The sequence below is a fragment of the Cyprinodon tularosa genome, unplaced genomic scaffold (assembly GCF_016077235.1).
Source record: "Cyprinodon tularosa strain WSP-4 unplaced genomic scaffold, ASM1607723v1 ctg603, whole genome shotgun sequence".
NCBI classification, from domain to species: domain Eukaryota; kingdom Metazoa; phylum Chordata; class Actinopteri; order Cyprinodontiformes; family Cyprinodontidae; genus Cyprinodon; species Cyprinodon tularosa.
This window is the reverse complement of record NW_024039345.1, coordinates 317,937-338,707: the sequence shown is the minus strand read 5'-3', so window position 1 is coordinate 338,707 and position 20,771 is coordinate 317,937. Positions and strand designations below refer to the sequence as shown.

The 20,771-nt window shown below is 37.4% G+C and overlaps 1 protein-coding gene across 1 annotated transcript; it reads right to left on the bottom strand.

The window, feature by feature from the left end:
• Positions 1-690: 690 nt before the first annotated feature.
• LOC119797942 (protein NLRC3-like) lies at positions 691-16,289 on the bottom strand. Its single transcript, XM_038307222.1, has 11 exons — positions 16,277-16,289; positions 13,040-13,169; positions 12,379-12,534; positions 8,857-8,935; positions 8,053-8,278; positions 6,216-7,949; positions 4,551-4,611; positions 3,312-3,485; positions 2,866-3,039; positions 2,106-2,152; positions 691-1,951 (listed from the first exon to the last, which is right to left on the bottom strand). The coding sequence occupies exons 2-11, from the start codon at positions 13,126-13,128 to the stop codon at positions 1,386-1,388; spliced, it is 3,306 nt and encodes a 1,101-aa protein (XP_038163150.1). The 5' UTR covers positions 13,129-13,169; positions 16,277-16,289; the 3' UTR covers positions 691-1,385.
• Positions 16,290-20,771: the final 4,482 nt, after the last annotated feature.

Sequence of the window (20,771 nt, the reverse complement as noted above, 5' to 3'; positions counted from 1 at the left end):
GACCCTGCAGTGCCGGTGATCGGTTCCTGGATTACCAGATGACCCAGTATTATTTATGCATTTTATGAAAATATGTTTATGGTTTTTGTTTTTGCAAATTATTGAAATATATTTAATCCAGGTTATGCTAGTCCTGTTATTATATCATTTTTTGTAGCATTTTAGTGTGATGGGATTTTCCCACGGAGTAACACTATGGCTCCTCCTTGCAGGAGCTTGTTTTATGCCAGAGACTGACCTCATCTAGATGCCCATTACGTGAAATGCAGGTATGTTTTACCAAATATCTTGTAGCAGATGGTTAACATAAGACTGAGTTTTATATTAACAGCTTTATATAAAGATATGGTTTATTTATGTTTTTGCATTGTTACAAGATGCAAGTTTCTATAAACTAAAATATAAAAATGGCATCCAGCAAATAAAATGTCAGCATTTTATTTTATTTTTCAGAGAATTTTAATTAACTAATTCCTTTACTGCAAACAAAAGCCACTATGCGATCACTGTCATTTTCAATTACTTTTTTAGGTTTAATATATTATGGGTAATCTTCAGAACTGTGAGGATCACTGATGAGGAGCTTGTTTTATACCAGAAGCTGACCTTATCTGGATGTCCATTATGTAAAATGCAGATGAAGAATTATAGAAAAACAACCGATGCAAACTTGAGCTCCCTGTCATTTATTGCCACACCGAGAGAAGCCACCAGAACAACATAGGCCACTTCGAGCACCGCCCAGATCCCCAAGACCCAGGGACCCCCATTCTGCCCATTTGTGGTTGCCATGATCCAAACGACTGAGTATTTACAAAGATCGTGATGTAAACACATTTATATGTAGTTTGTTATATTTTAATTAAAGTTTGGAAAAGTTTTACACATTAAAAATTGTTTTGTTATATAGCATATTACATTTCTTTGAAGAACGTTAAGAGTTTTCATTTTGTACTCTTACAATAAAAAATACATACCATAGCCACAACAGAATATGTTCATTAGCACATTTATATGTCTATTATCAGTCTTACATACAATAGCGTGTTGGATAGGCCTACTGTTGTACTAGAAGTTTTGTTATTACTTGTATTAAACTAATTTACTTGTAATTCAGTCTTGATGTAAAATTTTGAAATTTTATTGAATATGTAATTGATGCTCAGCTCCTCATTGTTTAATCCTTACATTCTCACTGCAAAACTTTGACTGAAACAATGGAATAGTTTGATTTGTGCAAACAAATAATTAGAATTTATCATTGACATTGAACATTTTAAAGTGAAGTGATTAAATCTATTCATCAGAAAATAAAAAATAAATACATACATACAGGCTAAACAATGTTTAAACCAAATATGTTTGCTGCGTGATACTATTTATTCTTACTGAAGACTCACAGAGGAAACAGGCCAGACTGTAAATCCTGGATACAGAGGTTCCTCAAATGTGGTGTTGAAAGTGTGGAGGTGGATGAGTTTACCAGATATTACTCTGTAGAAGGACAGAATGCCAGCATCACAGTCCACATACACTGCTACCTTCTTGGAGACAGAGTAAGAGGAGCTCATGAACGATAGTAAAGAGTGGGGAGACAAGGATGAGATGCTTGTCCTTCTGTTGTTGTGCCAGACAGAGTAACCTTGACGAGTAGAACATTCCAGACTCCAGGACTGATCATTCCATCCAAAAGCAGATTGTTCAATGTTTTCTTTCCTTTCCGTTCCTCTATAACTTACTGATACAAATACAACTCCATTCCATTTAACCTCCCAGTAACAGCGACCTTTCAGACCATCTCTACACAGAAATTGAGGCCAGCAACACCCAAAACTCTCTTGATGGCCAGGATACTGATGCTCCCTCTGCTCATGGATCACCGTCTTGTTGTTCTCCGAGAGTTGAAGTTCTTCATTAACAGTGTTTGTATCGATTGTAAGTTGACAGGAATCTTTTGGAAAGAACAAACACAAGCTGCATGATTGATTTTTCACTTTTTCCGCAGGATAAGATGGATCAAGAATGACATGAACAAGAATGTGAAGATGGTGACCATGTGCTACGAGAACAAAGACAGTGCTGCTCTTAATGTAAAATATACTCACATTTCCTTAGACCTGGTGTTAACCATTGGGCTCCAGCAGGTTCCAGCCTGCAGAAAGGGCAGAGCATTTGTCTGTTACATCATGCAAACATATACAATACCTGAACATCTAGCTTTATATATTAATAGGTTATTTCAATTGTAAACCAATTTTTAAAGCAAAATTATTGTTTATTGGTTAAGTGTTGTATTATTGGTCTGCAATCAGTCTTTGAGCCAGTCTTTATTTTTAGGGTAGCAGCAGAGGTGATTCCACCACTGTTATAAACTGCTAGTAGACTATCAGGGATCTGATTAAGGTATTGTAGTTAAATCAAGTTCATTGTTAATAATTTAAATCATGCTTTTACATGTGTATTTTAAAGGTTCTGGAAATAACAGTTGCTTGTTATTTCTCTGGTCATTAAAACTACTTTGCTCATCACATGATCTAATTATGATGAGAATCCTTGTAAAATCATAGAGTCAATATAGGTTATACCTCGCATGTTGAATCTTTCTTTTCTTTGAGTATGTTACTTTTAGGATAATGAAGTATAGTTAAACTGGTTTCATTCTGACAAATGAATGAGAATTTCTTCTAGATACTACATGGAAACAAAAACTACTCATTATAATAAACACAGGTGTCTTTAAAAAAGGGCAACCTATGTGGTGGAGCAACCTTTGCCAGCATTAAGGAAAAAGAGATAAAAAAGCGACTAAACATCTGACTTGATCTTCATTTCTGTCTATTATGGCTGTTGTAGGTCTCCTCTTACCTGAGAGTATTAAGTTGCCAATGTGGATCTGTCAGCCCAGCTGACAGTTGCCTTAAACCTGAGTCTCCTGGATGATTGTAGCTCACGTCTAGCATTTTGAGACAGGAGTTGTTAGAGTTCAGCGCTGAGGCCAGAGAAGAACAGCCTTCCTCTGTGATCAAACAGCCTGAGAGGCTGCCGAGACAATATATATGACAATCGATTCAATGCTTTACTTAATTTTCCGTATGGTTTTAAGACTACAAAAATGCAATTATGTATAATTGATAGGCAAATCTTACAAAATCCATAATATTTGCTGATAAAAATATATTGATGCACTCAACTGGAGTAGATATAAGAGACTGATAAAAATGAATAACTTGTTGTACATCGATATTTAAATTTGCAACAGACATGAATCAAAATGGGTTAAGATTAAGAAGAAATCCTCACTAAGGCCTGACCTTAAAACTTCCAGTTTGCAGCTAGTAGTTTTAAGTCCAACAGAGAGAACCTTCACTCCTGCATCTTTCAGGTCATTGTTACTTAAGTCCAATACTCTGAGACTGGAGGACTGGGAGCTGATAAGTGAAGACAAAGCCTCACAGCCTCTTTCTGAGAGATTACAGCCACTCAACCTGAAATAAAAAAACAATGTTATAGGTAAACAAATAATTCACAATTTCAGACAACGTTCACAAGAAGAGCAAATTCTTTATCTGAAAGCTATATATTCTGAATGCTTATAGTGATAATTTTAAATAAATCTCTATATCATGCTTTGTTTAGATTATATTTTTAAATTATCAGCACATTCTAATGCTTACTTCTACATAATGTGTATCAACAATTGACTTTGATCTACCATAGGGTATTATGAATATGGTGTGTGTTTTATCATAAACTTTCAACAAAAACATGAAAGCTATTGCCCACTTATTGGTTTTGTGGCAATTTTTACAGACTTTTCAGACCTCTTTAGTGCTTTTATTTCAAAAAAGCTTCTGGGACCAAATCTTGCAATTTTCTTTTTTTGTGTGTGTGTGTTAATATTGGCTTCTGTAAGCCCGCCTTCCTCTCCCTCTCTCTAACTGCCCGTTGTATCTTGAAGGTGCGTTCACCTGTCTGCTTGTCTTTGGTTTCACCTAATCATAGAGGACGTGGATTTACAAAGTGACCAGCAGTGTTTTTTACTTTTGAAAGTTCAACAAAGCTGTTGGTGTCTGTGGGGTTACCAGATTCCCAGGGACAGAACCAGTATGGGGAATACCACCACCTCCTCTAGAGGCTACATCTGAATGACAGCCAAAATCACTAAGAGAAAAAAAAAACAGATCCAGGACCAGGCTGCCAGCCTTGCAAGCCTCTGGACAACAACACCCCCTATGCCATATTACCATCCATAAAATGAAGGACATTAATCTGGACATATGATCTTCTTGCATCAGTAGTGTTCCTAAGCAAAACATATGTTTGCACTTTGCTTTAATTCTTTAACTATCAGGAAGGCCTAGAAATCATTTCCAAGTCTAAGATTGATTTTAAAAAGGCTAGAGTAAAAGCTCTGACAAAATTCTTTTCACCAATTCTTGTCTTTCAGTTGTTCTTCAGTATTTGTACTGAAATGCAGGTGGCTGCTCATAGACTGGGTTTAGTCCTGTTATAGATCTTCTATTGAAATATTACTTTAAAGCTATACTTACAAAGCTTTATTGGAGGCACTGACCACCGGCAGCATTCTCTGAAGAACCTCCTCAGAAGCGCAGTACAGGTGCTGGTCATAAAATTAGAATATCATGAAAAAGTAGATTGATTTCAGTAATTCCATTTAAAAAGTGAAACTTGTATATTATATTCATACATTACATACAAACTCATATATTTCAGATGTTTATTTTGTTTAATTTTGATGATTACAAATGACAACAAATGAAAATCTCAAATTCATCATATCAGAAAATTAGAATATTGTGAAAAGGTTCAAAATTGATGGCCCCTGGTGCCACACTCTAATCAGCTAATTAACTCAAACCACCTGCAAAAGCCTTTAAATGGTCTTTCAGTCTAGTTCTATAGGCTACACAATCATGGGGAAGACTGCTGACTTGACAGTTGTCCAAAAGACGACCATCGACACCTTGCACAAGGAGGGCAAGACACAAAAGGTCATCGCTAAAGAGGCTGGCTGTTCACAGAGCTCAGTGTCCAAGCACATTAATAGAGAGGCGAAGGGAAGGAAAAGATGTGGTCGAAAAAAGTGTACAAGCAAGAGAGATAACCGCACCCTGGAGAGGATTGTGAAACAAAACCCATTCAAAAATGTGGGGGAGATTCACAAAGAGTGGACTGCAGCTGGAGTGAGTGCTTCAAGAACCACCACACACAGACGTATGAAAGAAATGGGTTTCTGCTGTCGCATTCCTTGTGTCAAGCCACTCTTGAACCACAGACAGCGTCAGAAGCGTCTAAAGAGAAACAGGACTGGACTGCTGGTGAGTGGTCCAAAGTCATGTTCTCTGATGAAAGTAAATTTTGCATTTCCTTTGGAAATCAAGGTCCCAGAGTCTGGAGGAAAAGAAGAGAGGCACTTCATCCACGTTGCTTGAAGTCCAGTGTAAAGTTTCCACAGTCAGTGATGGTTTGGGGTGCCATGTCATCTGCTGGTGTTGGTCCATTGTGTTTTCTGAGGTCCAGGGTCAACGCAGCCACATACCAGGAAGTTTTAGAGCACTTCATGCTTCCTGCAGCTGACCAACTTTTTGGAGATGCAGATTTCATTTTCCAACAGGACTTGGCACCTGCACACAGTGCCAAAGCTACCAGTACCTGGTTGAAGGACCATGGTATCCCTGTTCTTAATTGGCCAGCAAACTCTCCTGACCTTAACCCCATAGAAAATCTATGGGGTATTGTGAAGAAGAAGATGCAATACACCAGACCCAACAATTCAGAAGAGCTAAAAGCCACTATTAGAGCAACCTGGGCTATCATAACACCTGAGCAGTGCCACAGACTGATCGACTCCATGCCACGCCGCATTGCTGCAGTAATACAGGCCAAAGGAGGCCCAACTAAATACTGAGTGCTGTACATGCTCATACTTTTCATGTTCATACTTTTCAGTTGGCCAACATTTCTATAAATCCTTTGTTTTTATTGGTCTTCAGTAATATTCTAATTTTCTGATATGATGAATTTGAGATTTTCATTTGTTGTCATTTGTAATCATCAAAATTAAACAAAATAAACATCTGAAATATATGAGTTTGTATGTAATGTATGAATATAATATACAAGTTTCACTTTTTAAATGGAATTACTGAAATCAATCTACTTTTTCATGATATTCTAATTTTATGACCAGCACCTGTATTTCTTTAAGTCAAACACATCCAGATCTTTTTCAGATGACAGTAAGATGAAGACCAAAGCCGACCACTGAGCATGAGAGAGTTTATCTGCGGAAAGACTCCCTGAACTCAGAGAACGTTGGATGTCTTCCACTAGCGAATGATCATTAAGTTCATTTAAACAGTAGAACAGATTGATACTTTTCTCTGCAGAAACATTCTCATTGATCTTCTTACGTATATAGTCAGCAGTTTCATATTTTGTTAGTCCATTACTTCCTGTCTGTGCCAAAAGACCTTTAAGGAGTTTCTGATTACTCTGCAAAGATAGACCCTGGAGGAAGCGGAGGAACAAGTCTAGATGTCCATTTGGACTCTGTAAGGCCTTGTCAATGGCACTCTGGTGGAGATATTCTAGAGATGGTTTGCTAAATAATTTAGACCAAACCAAAGTGCTGTGATTTTCCTCAATCAGGTTTACACCAGATTTGACGAAGGTTAAATGAACATGAAGAGCAGCCAAAAACTCTTGAACGCTGAGATGGACAAAGGAGAAAACAGTGTCCTGGTAAAGCCCTCTTTCTTCTTTAAACATCTGTGTGAAGACTCCTGAGTACACCGAAGCTGCTCGGATATCAATACCACATTCCTTCAGGTCAGATTCGTAGAAGATCAGATTTCCTCTTTGCAGCTGATCAAAAGCCAGTTTTCCCAGAGATTTAACCATTTTCTTGGTTTCTGGGGTCCAGTGTGGATCTGTTGCAACTCCTCTATCAAACTTGACTTTCTTAGCCTTGGTTTGAACGACCAAGAAGTGAATGTACATCTCAGTAAGAGTCATGGGCAGCTGTCCAACCTCTCTGGTTTTCAACACATCCTCCAGGACAGTAGCAGTGATCCAGCAGAACACTGGGATGTGGCACATTATATGGAGGGTTCTTGATAACTTGATATGGGAGATAATCTTGTTGGCCTGCTCCTTATCTCTGAACCTCTTTCTGAAGTACTCCTCCTTCTGTGGGTCAGTGAACCCTCTGACCTCTGTTACCATTCCAACAAACTCAGGAGGAATCTGACTGGCTGCTGCAGGTCTTGTAGTTATCCAAAGATGGGCTGAAGGAAAGAGTTTCCCCCTGATGAGGTTTGTAAGCAGAACATCAATTGAGCTGGACTCTGTAACATCAGTCAGGATCTCCTTGTTGTGGAAGTCAAGAGGAAGGCGACACTCATCCAGACCATCAAATATGAAAACAACTTGGTACTCTTCAAACCACCTAATCCCTTTTGTTTCCGTAAAGAAATGATGAATAAGTTGAACCAAGCTAAACTTTTTATCCTTCAGCACATTTAGCTCTCTGAAAGTGAATGGAAACATAAAATGGATGTTCTGATTGGCTTTGTCTTCAGCCCAGTCCAGAGTGAACTTCTGTGTTAAGACTGTTTTCCCTATGCCTGCCACTCCCTTTGTCATCACTGTTCTGATTGGTTGATCTCTTCCACCAGTGGGTTTAAAGATGTCTTGATGTCTGATTGCTGTTTCTGGTTTCTGTGGTTTCCTGGACGTTGTTTCAATCTGTCTGATCTCATGCTCTTCATTGATCTCTCCAGTCCCCCTCTCTATGATGTAGAGATCTGTGTAGATCTGGTTTAGTAGAGTTGGGTTTCCTGCTTTAGCAATCCCCTCAAATACACACTGGAACCTCTTCTTCAAAGAAGATTTAAGTTTGCGTTGAAAAATTGTACCAGAAAGTTCTAAAGTAAATGAAATCAGATACCAAAAGTCAGTCATATTTGAGACCACATGAGAAAATCTGTCATTTTCTTGGTATGATTAATCTTAAGAAAATCCTCTTACTTCTGTGCAGATTGTCTGCAAGGTCCCCCTGATTCATCTTCTTCATGAAAGTAAAGGTTATGTTAAGTAGTGCTTCTCTGCTTTTCATTTGCTCTTCATAATCAAGGCACTGCATGTTCTCATCCTCCCTTTGATCCTTTGAGCATTTTGTGTTACCTGGGCTTAGAACCTTTTGGAAATTTTTCAGCTCATTCTTCTCAAAAGTAAAAATGGTTTCCTCCAGTTGCTGTAACAGAAATTCACGAGAGTAACACATTAGACTGGAATCATTAAGTAAAACACAGGATCTTAACTCAAAAGGCTTTAAATCTTAGTTAATATAAAGCCTTTAGTTTAAAGCAACACTATTCATTTTAAAGCAACACTCCCTATTTGCTCTTTAATCTTATAGCAGACCACTTTGGACCAGCACACAGGGAAGTAATGAAGTTAGTTGTAAACACAAGGCCATATTCACCCTTTCAGATAAAATCCTACAACAGAAAACTAAAGCATTTTTTAACAAGTAAATGTAATTTCTGTGTTACTGCCTAAAAAATACATTTAGCTTAGTAAGCTCTTGTTTTTCCAGTTTCTAAGACTGCCATAAAGAAACATTCTGGGTCAAATGACTCGTTCAGTGATGGATGTGACCCTTCCAAGTTACACAGATTAATTTGTAAGAAGGACAGCCCACATGGAATATTGATAAATGCAAAGTGTCACATGTTATGCCAAGATTAAGCTGATACTTTGGTCAAAGGTTACACAGTGTAGCTTTAATATAACCAGAATCACAGTAAAACCATTTGCACATATACTAACCTTAAATATTGATTCTAGCTGTTTTTGATCTTCCACTGAAGACTGATTGCTGGGAACATCTGCATTCTGCTGGTCCACACTTTAGAGGAACCATAAAGAGTTAGATCACAATAACACACCTAAACCCTTGGTATCTTGGACAAAGGGACAAATTAAAACATATACCACCTCAGTATACTAATAGTACAGGTGAGAGACAAAGTTCTACCGATTTACAATTGTTGTCACAGGTGAAATGAAGACAGTTCTTTTATTTCATTGTGGTTTATTTAAAAGGGAATTCAAGATATCTACAATGTATGATATTTTGTCTTGCTGTGCTGTTTTATCTATCCATCCATCTTCTTCCGCTAATCCAGGGTCTGATCAAGGTGGTAGTAGCTTCAGTAGGGAGGCCCAGATGTCCCTCTCCCTAGCCAATTGGGGGAGCTCCTCTGGGGGAACCCCAAGGAGTTTCGAGGCCAGCTGAGAAATGTAGTCCCTCCAGTATGTCCTGGGTCTCCCTCTGGGTCTCCTCCTGGCGGGACGTGCCCGGAACACCTCACCAGGGAGAAGTCCAGGAGGCATCCTACACAGATGCACGAGCCACCTCAACTGGCTCCTCTTGTTGTGGAGGAACAGCAGATCTACTCTGAGTCCTCCACAGATGACTGAGCTCCTCACCCTATCTCAAAGGGGGAGCCCAGACACACTACGGAGAAAACTAATTTCAGCCCTTTGTATCCGGGATCTTGTTCTTTCGGTCATGACCCAAAGCTCATGACTATACATGACTATACATGAGGGCAGGAATGTAGATCGACCAGTAAATCGAGAGCTTTGGCTGTTGACTCAGCTCTCTCTTTACCAAAACGAACCAGTGCAGTGCCAGCTTCACAGCAGATACCGCACCAATCCACCAGTCGATCTCCCGCTCCATCTGCCCCTTATTCGTGAGCAAGGCCCCAAGTTACTTAAGCTCCTTCAATAGGGGCAGTACATCTTCCCCAACCTGGAGAAGGCACCCTACCCTGTTCTGGCTCAAGACTATGGTCTTGGATTTGGAGGCACTGATCTTCATCCCAGCCGCTTCACACTTGGCTGCGAATCGCTCCAGCGAGAGCTATATATCAAGCCCTGATGAAGTTAATAGAACCACGTCATAAATGAATAACAGAGATGCGACCCTTAGGCCACCAAAATGCATCCCCTCAACACCATGGCTGTACCTAGAAATTAGTTCCATAAAAGTTATGAACAGAATCGCTGACAAAGGGCAACCCTGGCAGATTCCAACTCTCACTGGAAACGAGTCCAACTTCCTGGTACACACTTACTAGTTGGAACACACCATTCGGTCCCGCTTTGTAAATAAGGGGTTTACCACCCCAATCTGCCAAACAAGGGGAACTGCCCCAAATGTCCACGCAATGTTGCAGAGTCGCATTAACCAACACAGCCCCACTACATCCAAAGCCTTAAGGTACTCAGCACAAATCTTATACACCCTTGGGGGCCACCAAGGAGCTTTTTAACCACCTTGGTGACTTCAGCACCAGGGATGGTAGAACCCGACCCAGAATCTCCAGGCTCTGCTTCCTCAATGGACAAATTATGCATGAATAAATCCTACGTGTTGTTGGGATTAAGGAGGTCTTATAAGTATTCCGCAGACAGACACACAACACCCTGAGTCAAGGTCTGCAGCACACCACCCCCACTATAAACAGTGTTGGTACTGCACCATTTCTCTTTCTGGCCTCTCTGAACTCTTCCCCCATCAGAGTTCTTGCCTCAGTGACCAGCTGAGCCACCTGCCGCTTAGACTGATGGTACACATCAGTTGTTTCTGGAGTCCCACAGGCCAAAAAAGACCGATAGGACTCACCGCTGGTGGTCACAAACATGTTCAAGGGTTTCTGCCACAACATGAGCTGACAACCTTGAGGCCACAGCTCCCACTAGCTGCCTCAACAATAAAGGTATGGAACATGTTCCACTCAGATTCAATGTCCCCTACCTCCTTCGGGACGTGTTCAGAGCTTCCCCGGAGGTGGGAGTTCAAAGTCCATTTCATGACTCTGCCAGACGTTCCCAGCAAACCCTCACCTGACTGGCATCCTTGCCCACCATCGAAGCAAGCTCACCACTAAGTAGTGGTCGATGGAGAGCTCCGCCCCTCTCTTCACCCGAGTGGCCAAGATATGCAACCTCAGGTCATATGAAATACCAAAAAAGCCAAAAATGTAACTACAGCCTAGGGTGTCCTGTTGCCAAGAGCACATATGGACACCCTTATGCTTGAACATGGTTTTTGTTATGGACAATGCATGACGAGCACAGATGTCCAAAAACAGAACACCAGTTCTGTTTTTGGAGTTCAGATCATGTTGGCCATTCCTCCCAACCACGCCCCCCCAGGTCTCACTGTTATTGCCCATATGAGCGTCAAATTCCTCCAGAAGAACAAGGGAGGCTCCAGGTAGGGCGTCACCAGTAACCCCCCTAAGGACTCCAAAAAGTGGGGGTAATCCAAACTGCTGTTTGGCATATAAGCACAAACAACAGTCAGAAACTATGTTATGCTGTTTTAGTCTGTTTATAATTTTAGGCACATCTGGGGATGTGATTGGCACATCAGTGAAGGATATACACCTTGTAGTGTTGGTGTTTATTCATACGTAATTGTTTTCCTCATACAAATAAACAGTTAAAAACAAGTATTACAAAGCAGTTCATTAACCCTATAAAGTACTTTTTGGTTTCTGATTCTACATTTTTGCGTGAGATCCAAAAGGAATGTTAAAATCAGAACATCATTTACATTGCTGTGAAAATAAGGATGTTCGCAAACAATAAGAAAAGAAAAGCTAAAAAATAAGAGTAAGAATGGATATTGCAAATATCAACAGGGGTCACACTAGTGTATGCATATTCCATGTTCTGAGGTTTACATGGTCATTTAGATATAGGTGAATGCCCACATCTTGAACTTCTATTACAGTGTTTTTGATTGCAACAGTTACTGATTTTGCTGTGAAATCCATGGCATTCAAAACGGCACTGTCAGAGTTCCTGTGTGTGAGTGAATGTGAGTTATGCATCTCTTTCAGAGAGGATCTTTGTGGAGAACCGGGGTAGCTTACACAGGTGAAGATACTCTTTCTTTTTGTCTCGGTTCCCCTTGAACTTTCATTAAATCGTCAAAAACTCATCTGTGCCTACTCCTCTGCATTTGGGTCCACAAAGACTCCACAAAACCTGACAGGCACAGATATGTTTTTAATCTCTGGGCTGAAACTTCAGAGTAGATAAAATAAATTAGACTAATTTTATTAATCTTTACTTTTGCTGAAATTTTGGGATTTATAATCAAACAGACTGTCAGTGCATTGATCTCTAACAAGAGTAGGATAGTTTGGTGCAAGTACTGAAAACTCATGTTGGTTTTACCAGTCTGCATCCTTCTAGTCTACCTTGTATGTGGGCCACATATAGACCAGTTCTGCTAAGAGAGGAATAACAGTTAATAACACAGCTTACCTGTCTGATGGAGAAGGACTCTCTGATTTAAAGTCTACATATATGTCATTTGATTTGACACTAAGTGCTGGGGCATTTCTGGATCCCTGTTCAGGTTTATGTTTAGCTTCATCTTCAGGGGCATCTTCAGGGTCAGTTTTTACTGTCTGATTAACCCTGATAAAATAAAGGAACAAACAGATGTTAATAAAATTACATTTCTATAAAACATGAAAATAATATTTCAAACACAAAATCGAAATATCAACTTATACTGTATACACTTTCTTTAAATTTTGACTGTAGACAGGAAATCTTGGGGATTTTTCCTATATTTAAAAGATTTAGGCCCCGATCATCAGAAAGAGATTTACCTTGCAATTCAGCAGGCAGACCTTTAAACATGTTTGAATATGTTTTATGACGCTCAAAGCTTTTCAAAATCAGCCCCCTACTTTGTTTGATAAAGAAAACCTTCACGTAACTCTGATCTTCTGAACACAAACTCACCGTCTTTCTCTCCTTGACAATAGATCATCTGTCTCCTGCTAACCCTATCGCTGCCATTTACCTTCACACATATTAAGATCTAAGGTTTATCAACATTTTGAATATAATAAGGGCAGGATAGTTTTTTTTTTAATTAACAATATATCCAAAAACTGTTAGATTATAGTCTAACCTTTGAGGGTTGTTTTGTCTGTCCTCCTCCACAAACAGAGTGGTTTTAGAAGGATGAACACCTTCTCTTCTGTCCTCACGTTGATCCATGCTGCTGAATTCGCATCAGCTCACACGATTTCTACTTTTACCTGCAAAGAGAGCACAAATCACTGATAAGAGGCCCGATTCACAAAGCAGGTTTAACAAACTCAGTCTTAAATCCTCAACTCTAAATTGATCTAATCTAAATAGGTTGGAAACTTAAATTTTTGGTTTCAGAAAGGCTGCGGTGAGTTAGTTTAATCAACTTCTAGTAGATCTACTCAGAGTTTAGCATTTGAGTATGAAAAGCCATTAACAGCGGAGCACCAATTAAAAGAGTCACCATGACAACGGGCAACAGGAAGTGCCTATTTCACATTGTTGGAACTTGAGATTTTAGTGAAGAAATAAAAAAAAAGTGTTTAAAACAACGTGCATCTGCGCTACAGCAACAGATTTTCTAAATAAAATTTGCAGCAGTAACTGACTTTCAGAAAGCAAACAAAATTGCATTAGTAAGAATGAAGTCTTTTATACCTGTTACACATTTCAAGTGGTAGTTTTTACATTCATCAACTTGATTAAATATGTATTTATAATGTCTGAAATACATTTCTTCCTGATCAGAATAATACCAATTATGACCATTAACAATAGGAATACAGCTATCTGAAATTCATTTCTAGACATCCAGAATGTTTATTTTAAATATGAAGAAAGTAATTGAGTTTGAAATGTTTATTTTGCCTAGGAAGAAATGTATTTAAGATATCAGAAATACAAACTAATAAATATCAAAATGGCCTGCCATAGCCTATTGTTATTATGATACCCATATGGGAGAAAACAGGTTTACTGGTTGAATGGTAGTAGATTAATGTATTCCATTTCGGTGCAGTCTAATGGAGGAGAAGCTCAGCTGTCAGCAGGTAAAGATGAAGTATGAAAACATTGTTCAACAGGCAGGACCTGTGCATCATTCCATGGGGTACCTACTGATGTTCATTCTCTTACATTAAGTAGTAAATAATTCATGGCTGCATCAATTTACTCTCATTGATATCAAGTTCTGTTAAATACCTTTTAAAGAAGTCTGTGAAATGATGCAAAAAAGAGGAGAGATAAGGTTGTGGATGTATGTGATGGATTGTAAAGCAAAACTGTAGAACTCATTAACTTTATACTCTAAACATGAAAGGTATATGGTCTGAGAACCCTCACTATAAATATTTAATTCTCTGTGAATTAATGCTTCTCATCCTTTAATAAGATCCTCGTCAACAGCTAAATTGTTGAGAAAACTCTAAATCATGTCACAGTCTCTGCATCACATTGACAACACCAAACTAAAACACTGCAAAATTACACCATATATATTTAATGCTCTAAATGCAAATTTTTGCACCATGTTTTTTCTCCTACACTGCTAACATTTCATCACTCCTGCACTTTGAAAAATGGAAATATCATGAAAGCTTTAAAAAACAAAATTCCATCTTGCATACATTCTTTGTATACAAAATAACAATAAAAGTTGTTTAGGTCTATCAAAAGGACATGCAATGTTTGTTTTGAAAACCTAATGTGTTTATTGTTTGTGCAAAATTAGAAATTAGAGAATAAAACAATATGATTGGCTTTAAGGAGAGCGGAGACAAAAGACACTGAGTCTACTGAACAAAACCTGCTGCTTTAGGGAGACTGTTACCACGGCAACAGAAACAGAGGTTGAGTAAAATCTCTTTGTGAAACAATAACCTCAAAGGGCTCCCCGATTTCAGGCTTAAAAAAACGTTAGTTTTCAGAAAACCTGCTTTGTGAAATAGGCCCATGCACTCCTTCTTTGTTGATCCATTACATGAGTAAAAGGATCTAATGGATGCTCCTCCTCCTCCAATGATTTGTTCTTGGTGCCTGGACGCAGCTAAAGATTGTTAAACAAACAGTAAACAAGCAGTATCAGTCAAGTTACCTGATACCATTCTGTTTTACATCTAATTGCAAATATATGAAGAGATAATGGTCACTTACGTGTTTTTTGCTTTATTTTTTATCAAAATTAGCTAATTTCAGGAATATATTTTTTAATGAGAGGGCAAATTTTGTTTTCATGTAATATATATATATATATATATATATATATATATATATATATATATATATATATATATATATATATATATATATATATATATATATATATATAAATATATATATATATATTTATATATATATATATATATATATATATATATATATATATATAGAGAGAGAGAGAGAGAGAGAGAGAGAGAGAGAGAGAGAGAGAGAGAGAGAGAGAGAGAGAGAGAGAGAGAGAGAGAGAGAGAGACAGAAAAAAAAACTCCTAATATTTTGAAAAAGCTGGTTCATATTTCCTTTTAGTACCAAAATTTCTTCCTAATCAAAAAGGGGCAGCTATTGGTCGCTTGACTGATACTTCCCTTTTCTTTTTTATAAAATTATGGTATATAATAATCAGCTGTAAACTCTTTGTTTCCTCTAACTTGGAGTGGGTTACGAAGCACTGAACAGAGATTCTTCAAGATAAGATTTATAAAAGTTTTCCAGCTGCCAGCTTGGTCACTTAGGATTATAATTTCACTCTATTTATTTCTAGGTTTTACACTGAGCTTTTATATTTCATGTAGAACGTTACATGAAGCATTTAAACCAGAGCTTAACATTATTTACCGTCATTGCCCTGTAGCTATTCTAAAACATCCTAATTTCCTGTTCTCTCAGTCTTGTATTCCCCTAGCTATAACTTTTGTCTTGTTTAAGCATTTTGTGATGACAACACTCTTTTACAAATATTGTTGTATTTCTAGCTTTAAATACAATCAAAACCATTCAACACATTTGTAATGCAGGGATTGATGTCAGAATCAAATAATATAGAAATGTGAATATTCATTTAAAGCTTAAAACTCTTTACAATAAATCTATATCAAGCTAATGCCAACTGAATAAATTGAATGAAGCCCAAATCTTTACACTCTTAAAGTAGTTAGAAACACTAATACATTTATTTATCTGGTTGATATGTTTAAGAGACAGGTAGAACATTAAGATTTTTCTTAAATCAGCAGCTCTTAAATATGAAGGAAACATGTTCTCCACACATTAGTGATCATAAATGCCTCAGTTAAAGCAAGTTTAATACGAGGAGAAGCAAAACATTTTTTAAACTTACTTGTTAAAAGAGAAACTCTCCACTCAAATTTCTAGCCCAGCAGACTGTGATTCAAGCGAACTGTTGCTGCTTCTTCCATCAGTCTATGACTAAAAATAATTGAAGTACTTGTTCCACAACATTCTTTGCTATTTTTTTTCCTGCTCCTTCCTTACAAGAAGTTGCTGGGACAAGATGGGTGGAGCAGCAAGGGTAATAGCAGAGTTTGAATATAGTTTTCACATATCTCAATAGAATCCATTTTACATCATGGGTTCTAATAGAATAATATATTTTCTTCTTCCTGTATACTGGACAATTGCAATATTTGTCTTATGATTGTGCAATTCCAACACTTTATCTTGCTTACTGGGGTGCTTTGGGTTCATGCTGACAGATCAGTCATGTGTATATTAAAGATGCATAATCCAGTAATAGAAAACATCTATTTGATCATGATAAAATAAGGTTATATGCACCAAATGTCCATTATGATAGTGTTTCAATAGTCATTTTTGATCCTTCAGAGAAGATATGTACTGGGTGATATGAGAAGACAGACATGTGAGGCATCTGTCAGCAGTGTCTGAGAAGAACAATTAAACAAAACCAGATGACAACAATTGACACAGCTACTTAAAAGAGCTGACTCAGTCTGACTGTTCTGCTATGCCTCCAGGTACTGTAAAGGAACTGCTCGGCTGTTTATTAATTGAATAAACTGCTGTACAGCCACTCCAACTTAGTGAAAACTCTCTAGAGCATCAGAACGTCAAGGAAAGAGAAACTTCCTGTTCCAACCAAATGCAAACAGGGACATGGCATCAGGGTAAGAAACATTTCAATGAAATTATTATCTTTTTAAGTCAAAGGTTAAAACTTTCTTTATGAGATGAAAACAAACTAAAATGTTAGTGAACCCTGAATTTAATTTGATCTTCAATAGTCTTCTGAGAGAAGTACACATTTTTCTACATGCTTTTGGCAGGCTTATATATATATATATATATATATATATATATATATATATATATATATATATATATATATATATATATATATATATATATAATACATTTTATTTGAAAGCGCCTTATCACAACACCCAAGGACACTGTACAGGCAGATAAAAACATTAAAAACAGGAAGCTAAAAAGTACAAGCATAAGATGCCCAGAAAACAAAACAGCAGGAAGTAAAATAATATATATATATATATATATATATATATATATATATATATATATATATATATATATATATATATATATATATATATATATATATATATATATATATATATATATATATATATATATTATATATATATATATATATTTTTTTTTTTTTTGTAAAACTTTCCTTAGATGTTTGAGAGTTTTAATAAGAAACTACCTCCATTTTTACACCTTACCTCTTAGTAGAGTTGTCAAAGGTGATGTCTTGGCTCAGCAGAAATTCCTGACCTTTCATCAAATGAACTAGTTTATTCTTAAAGTGTTGCCATGTTACAAATAATGACACTGAGTTGAAATATGTAACCTCAGAGCACTTTACTGTAATAGGGACAAATCAAATTTAGCATGTGCACCGGGAAGTACTCTGTTATGGAATGTTTTGCTTATGTAAGTAGAAATGTTATCAAACTGGATTCACTGGTTAGAGCTTCATAACTCTTGATGAGCAAGGTGAAGGTCTAAATAAGAAAACCAAAAACCTATAGGTCTTGAAAAGGATGAACAGAAAATGAAGCACGGACAGAGAAATAGCAGTGCAACAGAAATATACAACAAGAAACAAAGAGTTACCTGGAGGTTAAATACGGAGGGAGGAGTGTAAAATCTAAACGGAACCTGATGAGGAAATGTGGACAGCTGGTAAAGAATAAGAGCAGGGAAGCTAAGGAGGAGGAAATAATTAACACACTTCCGCTGACCTAGGGCACAAAGAAACCACTGACTAAAGGCTAAGTCCTAATCTCGTTTTGACGCAGGTCTCTGCTGATGATAAACGCTGCAAGCTTTTATACCAAATGCTGATGCTGGTATAGTATTTTCCAAAAACACATGACATTACACTATATGACCAGTGGGGAGAGGGAGAGAGAGAGAGAGAGAGAAGAATCTCTTCACACACAACAAAAACTTTGTTTCCTGTCAAAAACATTATTTCTTATGAGTTCAATCCTGTTTCTAGCAAAGCTTTAGACTCATAGAGAAAAACCATGAAGAGAAAATGACTTTTTGACCTGTTTGCACAAGATATAACATTTAATTAATGTGTAAACATGGGCTGCTTAGTGCGCAGTGGGTAGCACTGCCTCCTTGCAGCAAGAATATCTGGGTTCCGTTTCTGGCCCTGCTCATTCTGCATGGAGTTTGCATGTTCTCCCTGAGCATGCGTGGGTTAAATTGTGAGTGTGTGTGTGAATATTTTTTTTTCCCTGTTTGTCTCTGTGTTGCCCTGCGATGGACAGGCGGCCTATCCAGGGTGTACCCCCGCCTCTTGCCTGTAGACAGCTGGAGATGGGCACCAGCATCCCTCATGACCCCAGTAGGGATAAGTGAGACAGAAAATGGATGGATAATATGTTAATATAACTTTATAAGTCATATTTATATTCTCTTAACTTTCCCTGCTAGTTCTTTGTCTTTTTTGTTACTCTCTTTTCTCTAATCATTCTCTAGGAATGATTTATTTTTGTGGGAAAAGTCTGCATCTGATTTACACAGTCAGTTTAGAAAAAAGGAAAAACACTAAATAAATAAAAAACACTAGAACAAACAAAATTACCTACTGCAGCATGAAAATATTGCACTACCAATAAAAAGCACAACAAAGTTATAATGATAACACCTAAAAAATCAAAAGACAGATGAAAACCAAAACCCAAACACCCAAATAAAGTAACAAGAAGATATATTTATGCAGTTATATTTTTCAAGCTGATGTATTAGACCGTGCAACTGCTTCAAACATCAGGGCCCACCTCGTTGCTGATGTCTGAAATACTTGATGTGCTATTTTTCAATTTAGCAACAATGTTAATCTCTGCCTTTTGCCCAATAAACGCCAAAAGATAAGTACTCTGCTAAGGCAAGGCATAGACCAGGGGTGGGCAATTCCAGTTTCTTGGGACCTCAGAAGGTCATTCAACTTTAGATATTTGCTTGGTCCAACACACATCTCCTCTTAATCATCTAAGGATTTTATTCCAGTGTGTTGGACCAACAACATATCTAAAGTTGCAGGATGCCAGCCCTCAGAAACTGGAATTGCCCACCCCTTGCACAGACAATAGATTAATAAATATTGGCATGATTGTTTTCTAAACTCTTATCAATAGACATTAAAAAGTCAAAATTAAACCTAACTCCTTAAACCTTTAGTATCAACTACAAATGAATGCAGCATTTTTTAGTATTGATTCTTTCCAAATAAAAAGGGTCAATAATTGATTTTTCTAATCAATTTGGAATATTTGTTGTATAATTATATGTCTGATTTTAATCACAATATATAATCTGACCTGATCTACACAGTGCTAAATTGTTAAGATGTTGTTTAAACACTGAAATCAAGCTCAGTGTACTGTGCTTCTACAGGTATCCACCAGAGGGCAGTATTAGACTATGTACGACTCTTGTCAGGGCAGACAATCACAGTATGGAGATGAAACTCACTAAATTATCTTATAAAGAGATTGGACATTTCTAAATTCCAAATTCAAAGTAATGAAACATAAATATTTAGTCTTTGGATTTGATAGCAGGTGTGTGGTTGTATTAAGAAAACAAACAGTTAAATACATCTAATAATAATTGATCTTTATGTTTCTCTCAATGAAGAAATGTACCTCTGCATTTAACCCTTCCCTTGAGAAAAAAAGCAGTTCAGATGTTCTGAGCTTTAAATGCTCAGTTGGACTATTTTACAAAAAAGGTAAATAAGGTATCTACTTTAGCAATTACAAAAACTGTGTTTCCCAGACTAACCTGTGGATGTTTTATTTTTTACCAGCAGCTGACTCCATGTAAAGCTTCACAACAAAGCAGATTCAGCAAACCTCTTCATGAAGAAGAAAATTCTAACAAAAAGGAGGGCTGAAGAAGGCAGCAGAACCTCAACCTGCATGATCTGTGTGAGCAGAGACAGGAATATTTGTGGAGGCGTTTCATCCTGCTGTATCCCAGCAGTGATTGGCAAAGTACTCATCAGTAGTACTTGAGTAAAAGTATTGATAATAGTAGTCAAATCTTACTCAACTACAGGTAAAAGTTACTCGGTCAAACACCTGCTCTTGTTAAAGTATTGAAGTACTCGCTTTTGAAAATACATATTCAAAAATACGTGCATTTAAAAGTACTTAAGAATTCTGTGCACGGTGGGTTTGGATGTTTCTACTCCAGACTCAGTCCACTGCTTCCGCAGGTCCCCCAAGGTCTGGAATCGGCCCTTCTCCACAATCTTCCTCAGGGTCCGGTCATTCTTCTTGTTGTGCAGCGTTTTCTGCCAC

What these genes read in the sequence shown, in the direction of transcription:
- LOC119797942 (XM_038307222.1), bottom strand. Translation starts at nt 13,128, where the DNA reads ATGGATCAACGTGAGGACAGAAGAGAAGGTGTTCATCCTTCTAAAACC. An exon ending in GTTTGACTTAAAGAAATACA is followed by an intron (nt 4,612 to 6,215) that starts GGTGCTGGTCAT and finishes AGCACCTGTACT; the next exon opens with GCGCTTCTGAGGAGGTTCTT. An exon ending in TGCAAACTGGAAGTTTTAAG is followed by an intron (nt 3,040 to 3,311) that starts GTCAGGCCTTAG and finishes TTGTCTCGGCAG; the next exon opens with CCTCTCAGGCTGTTTGATCA.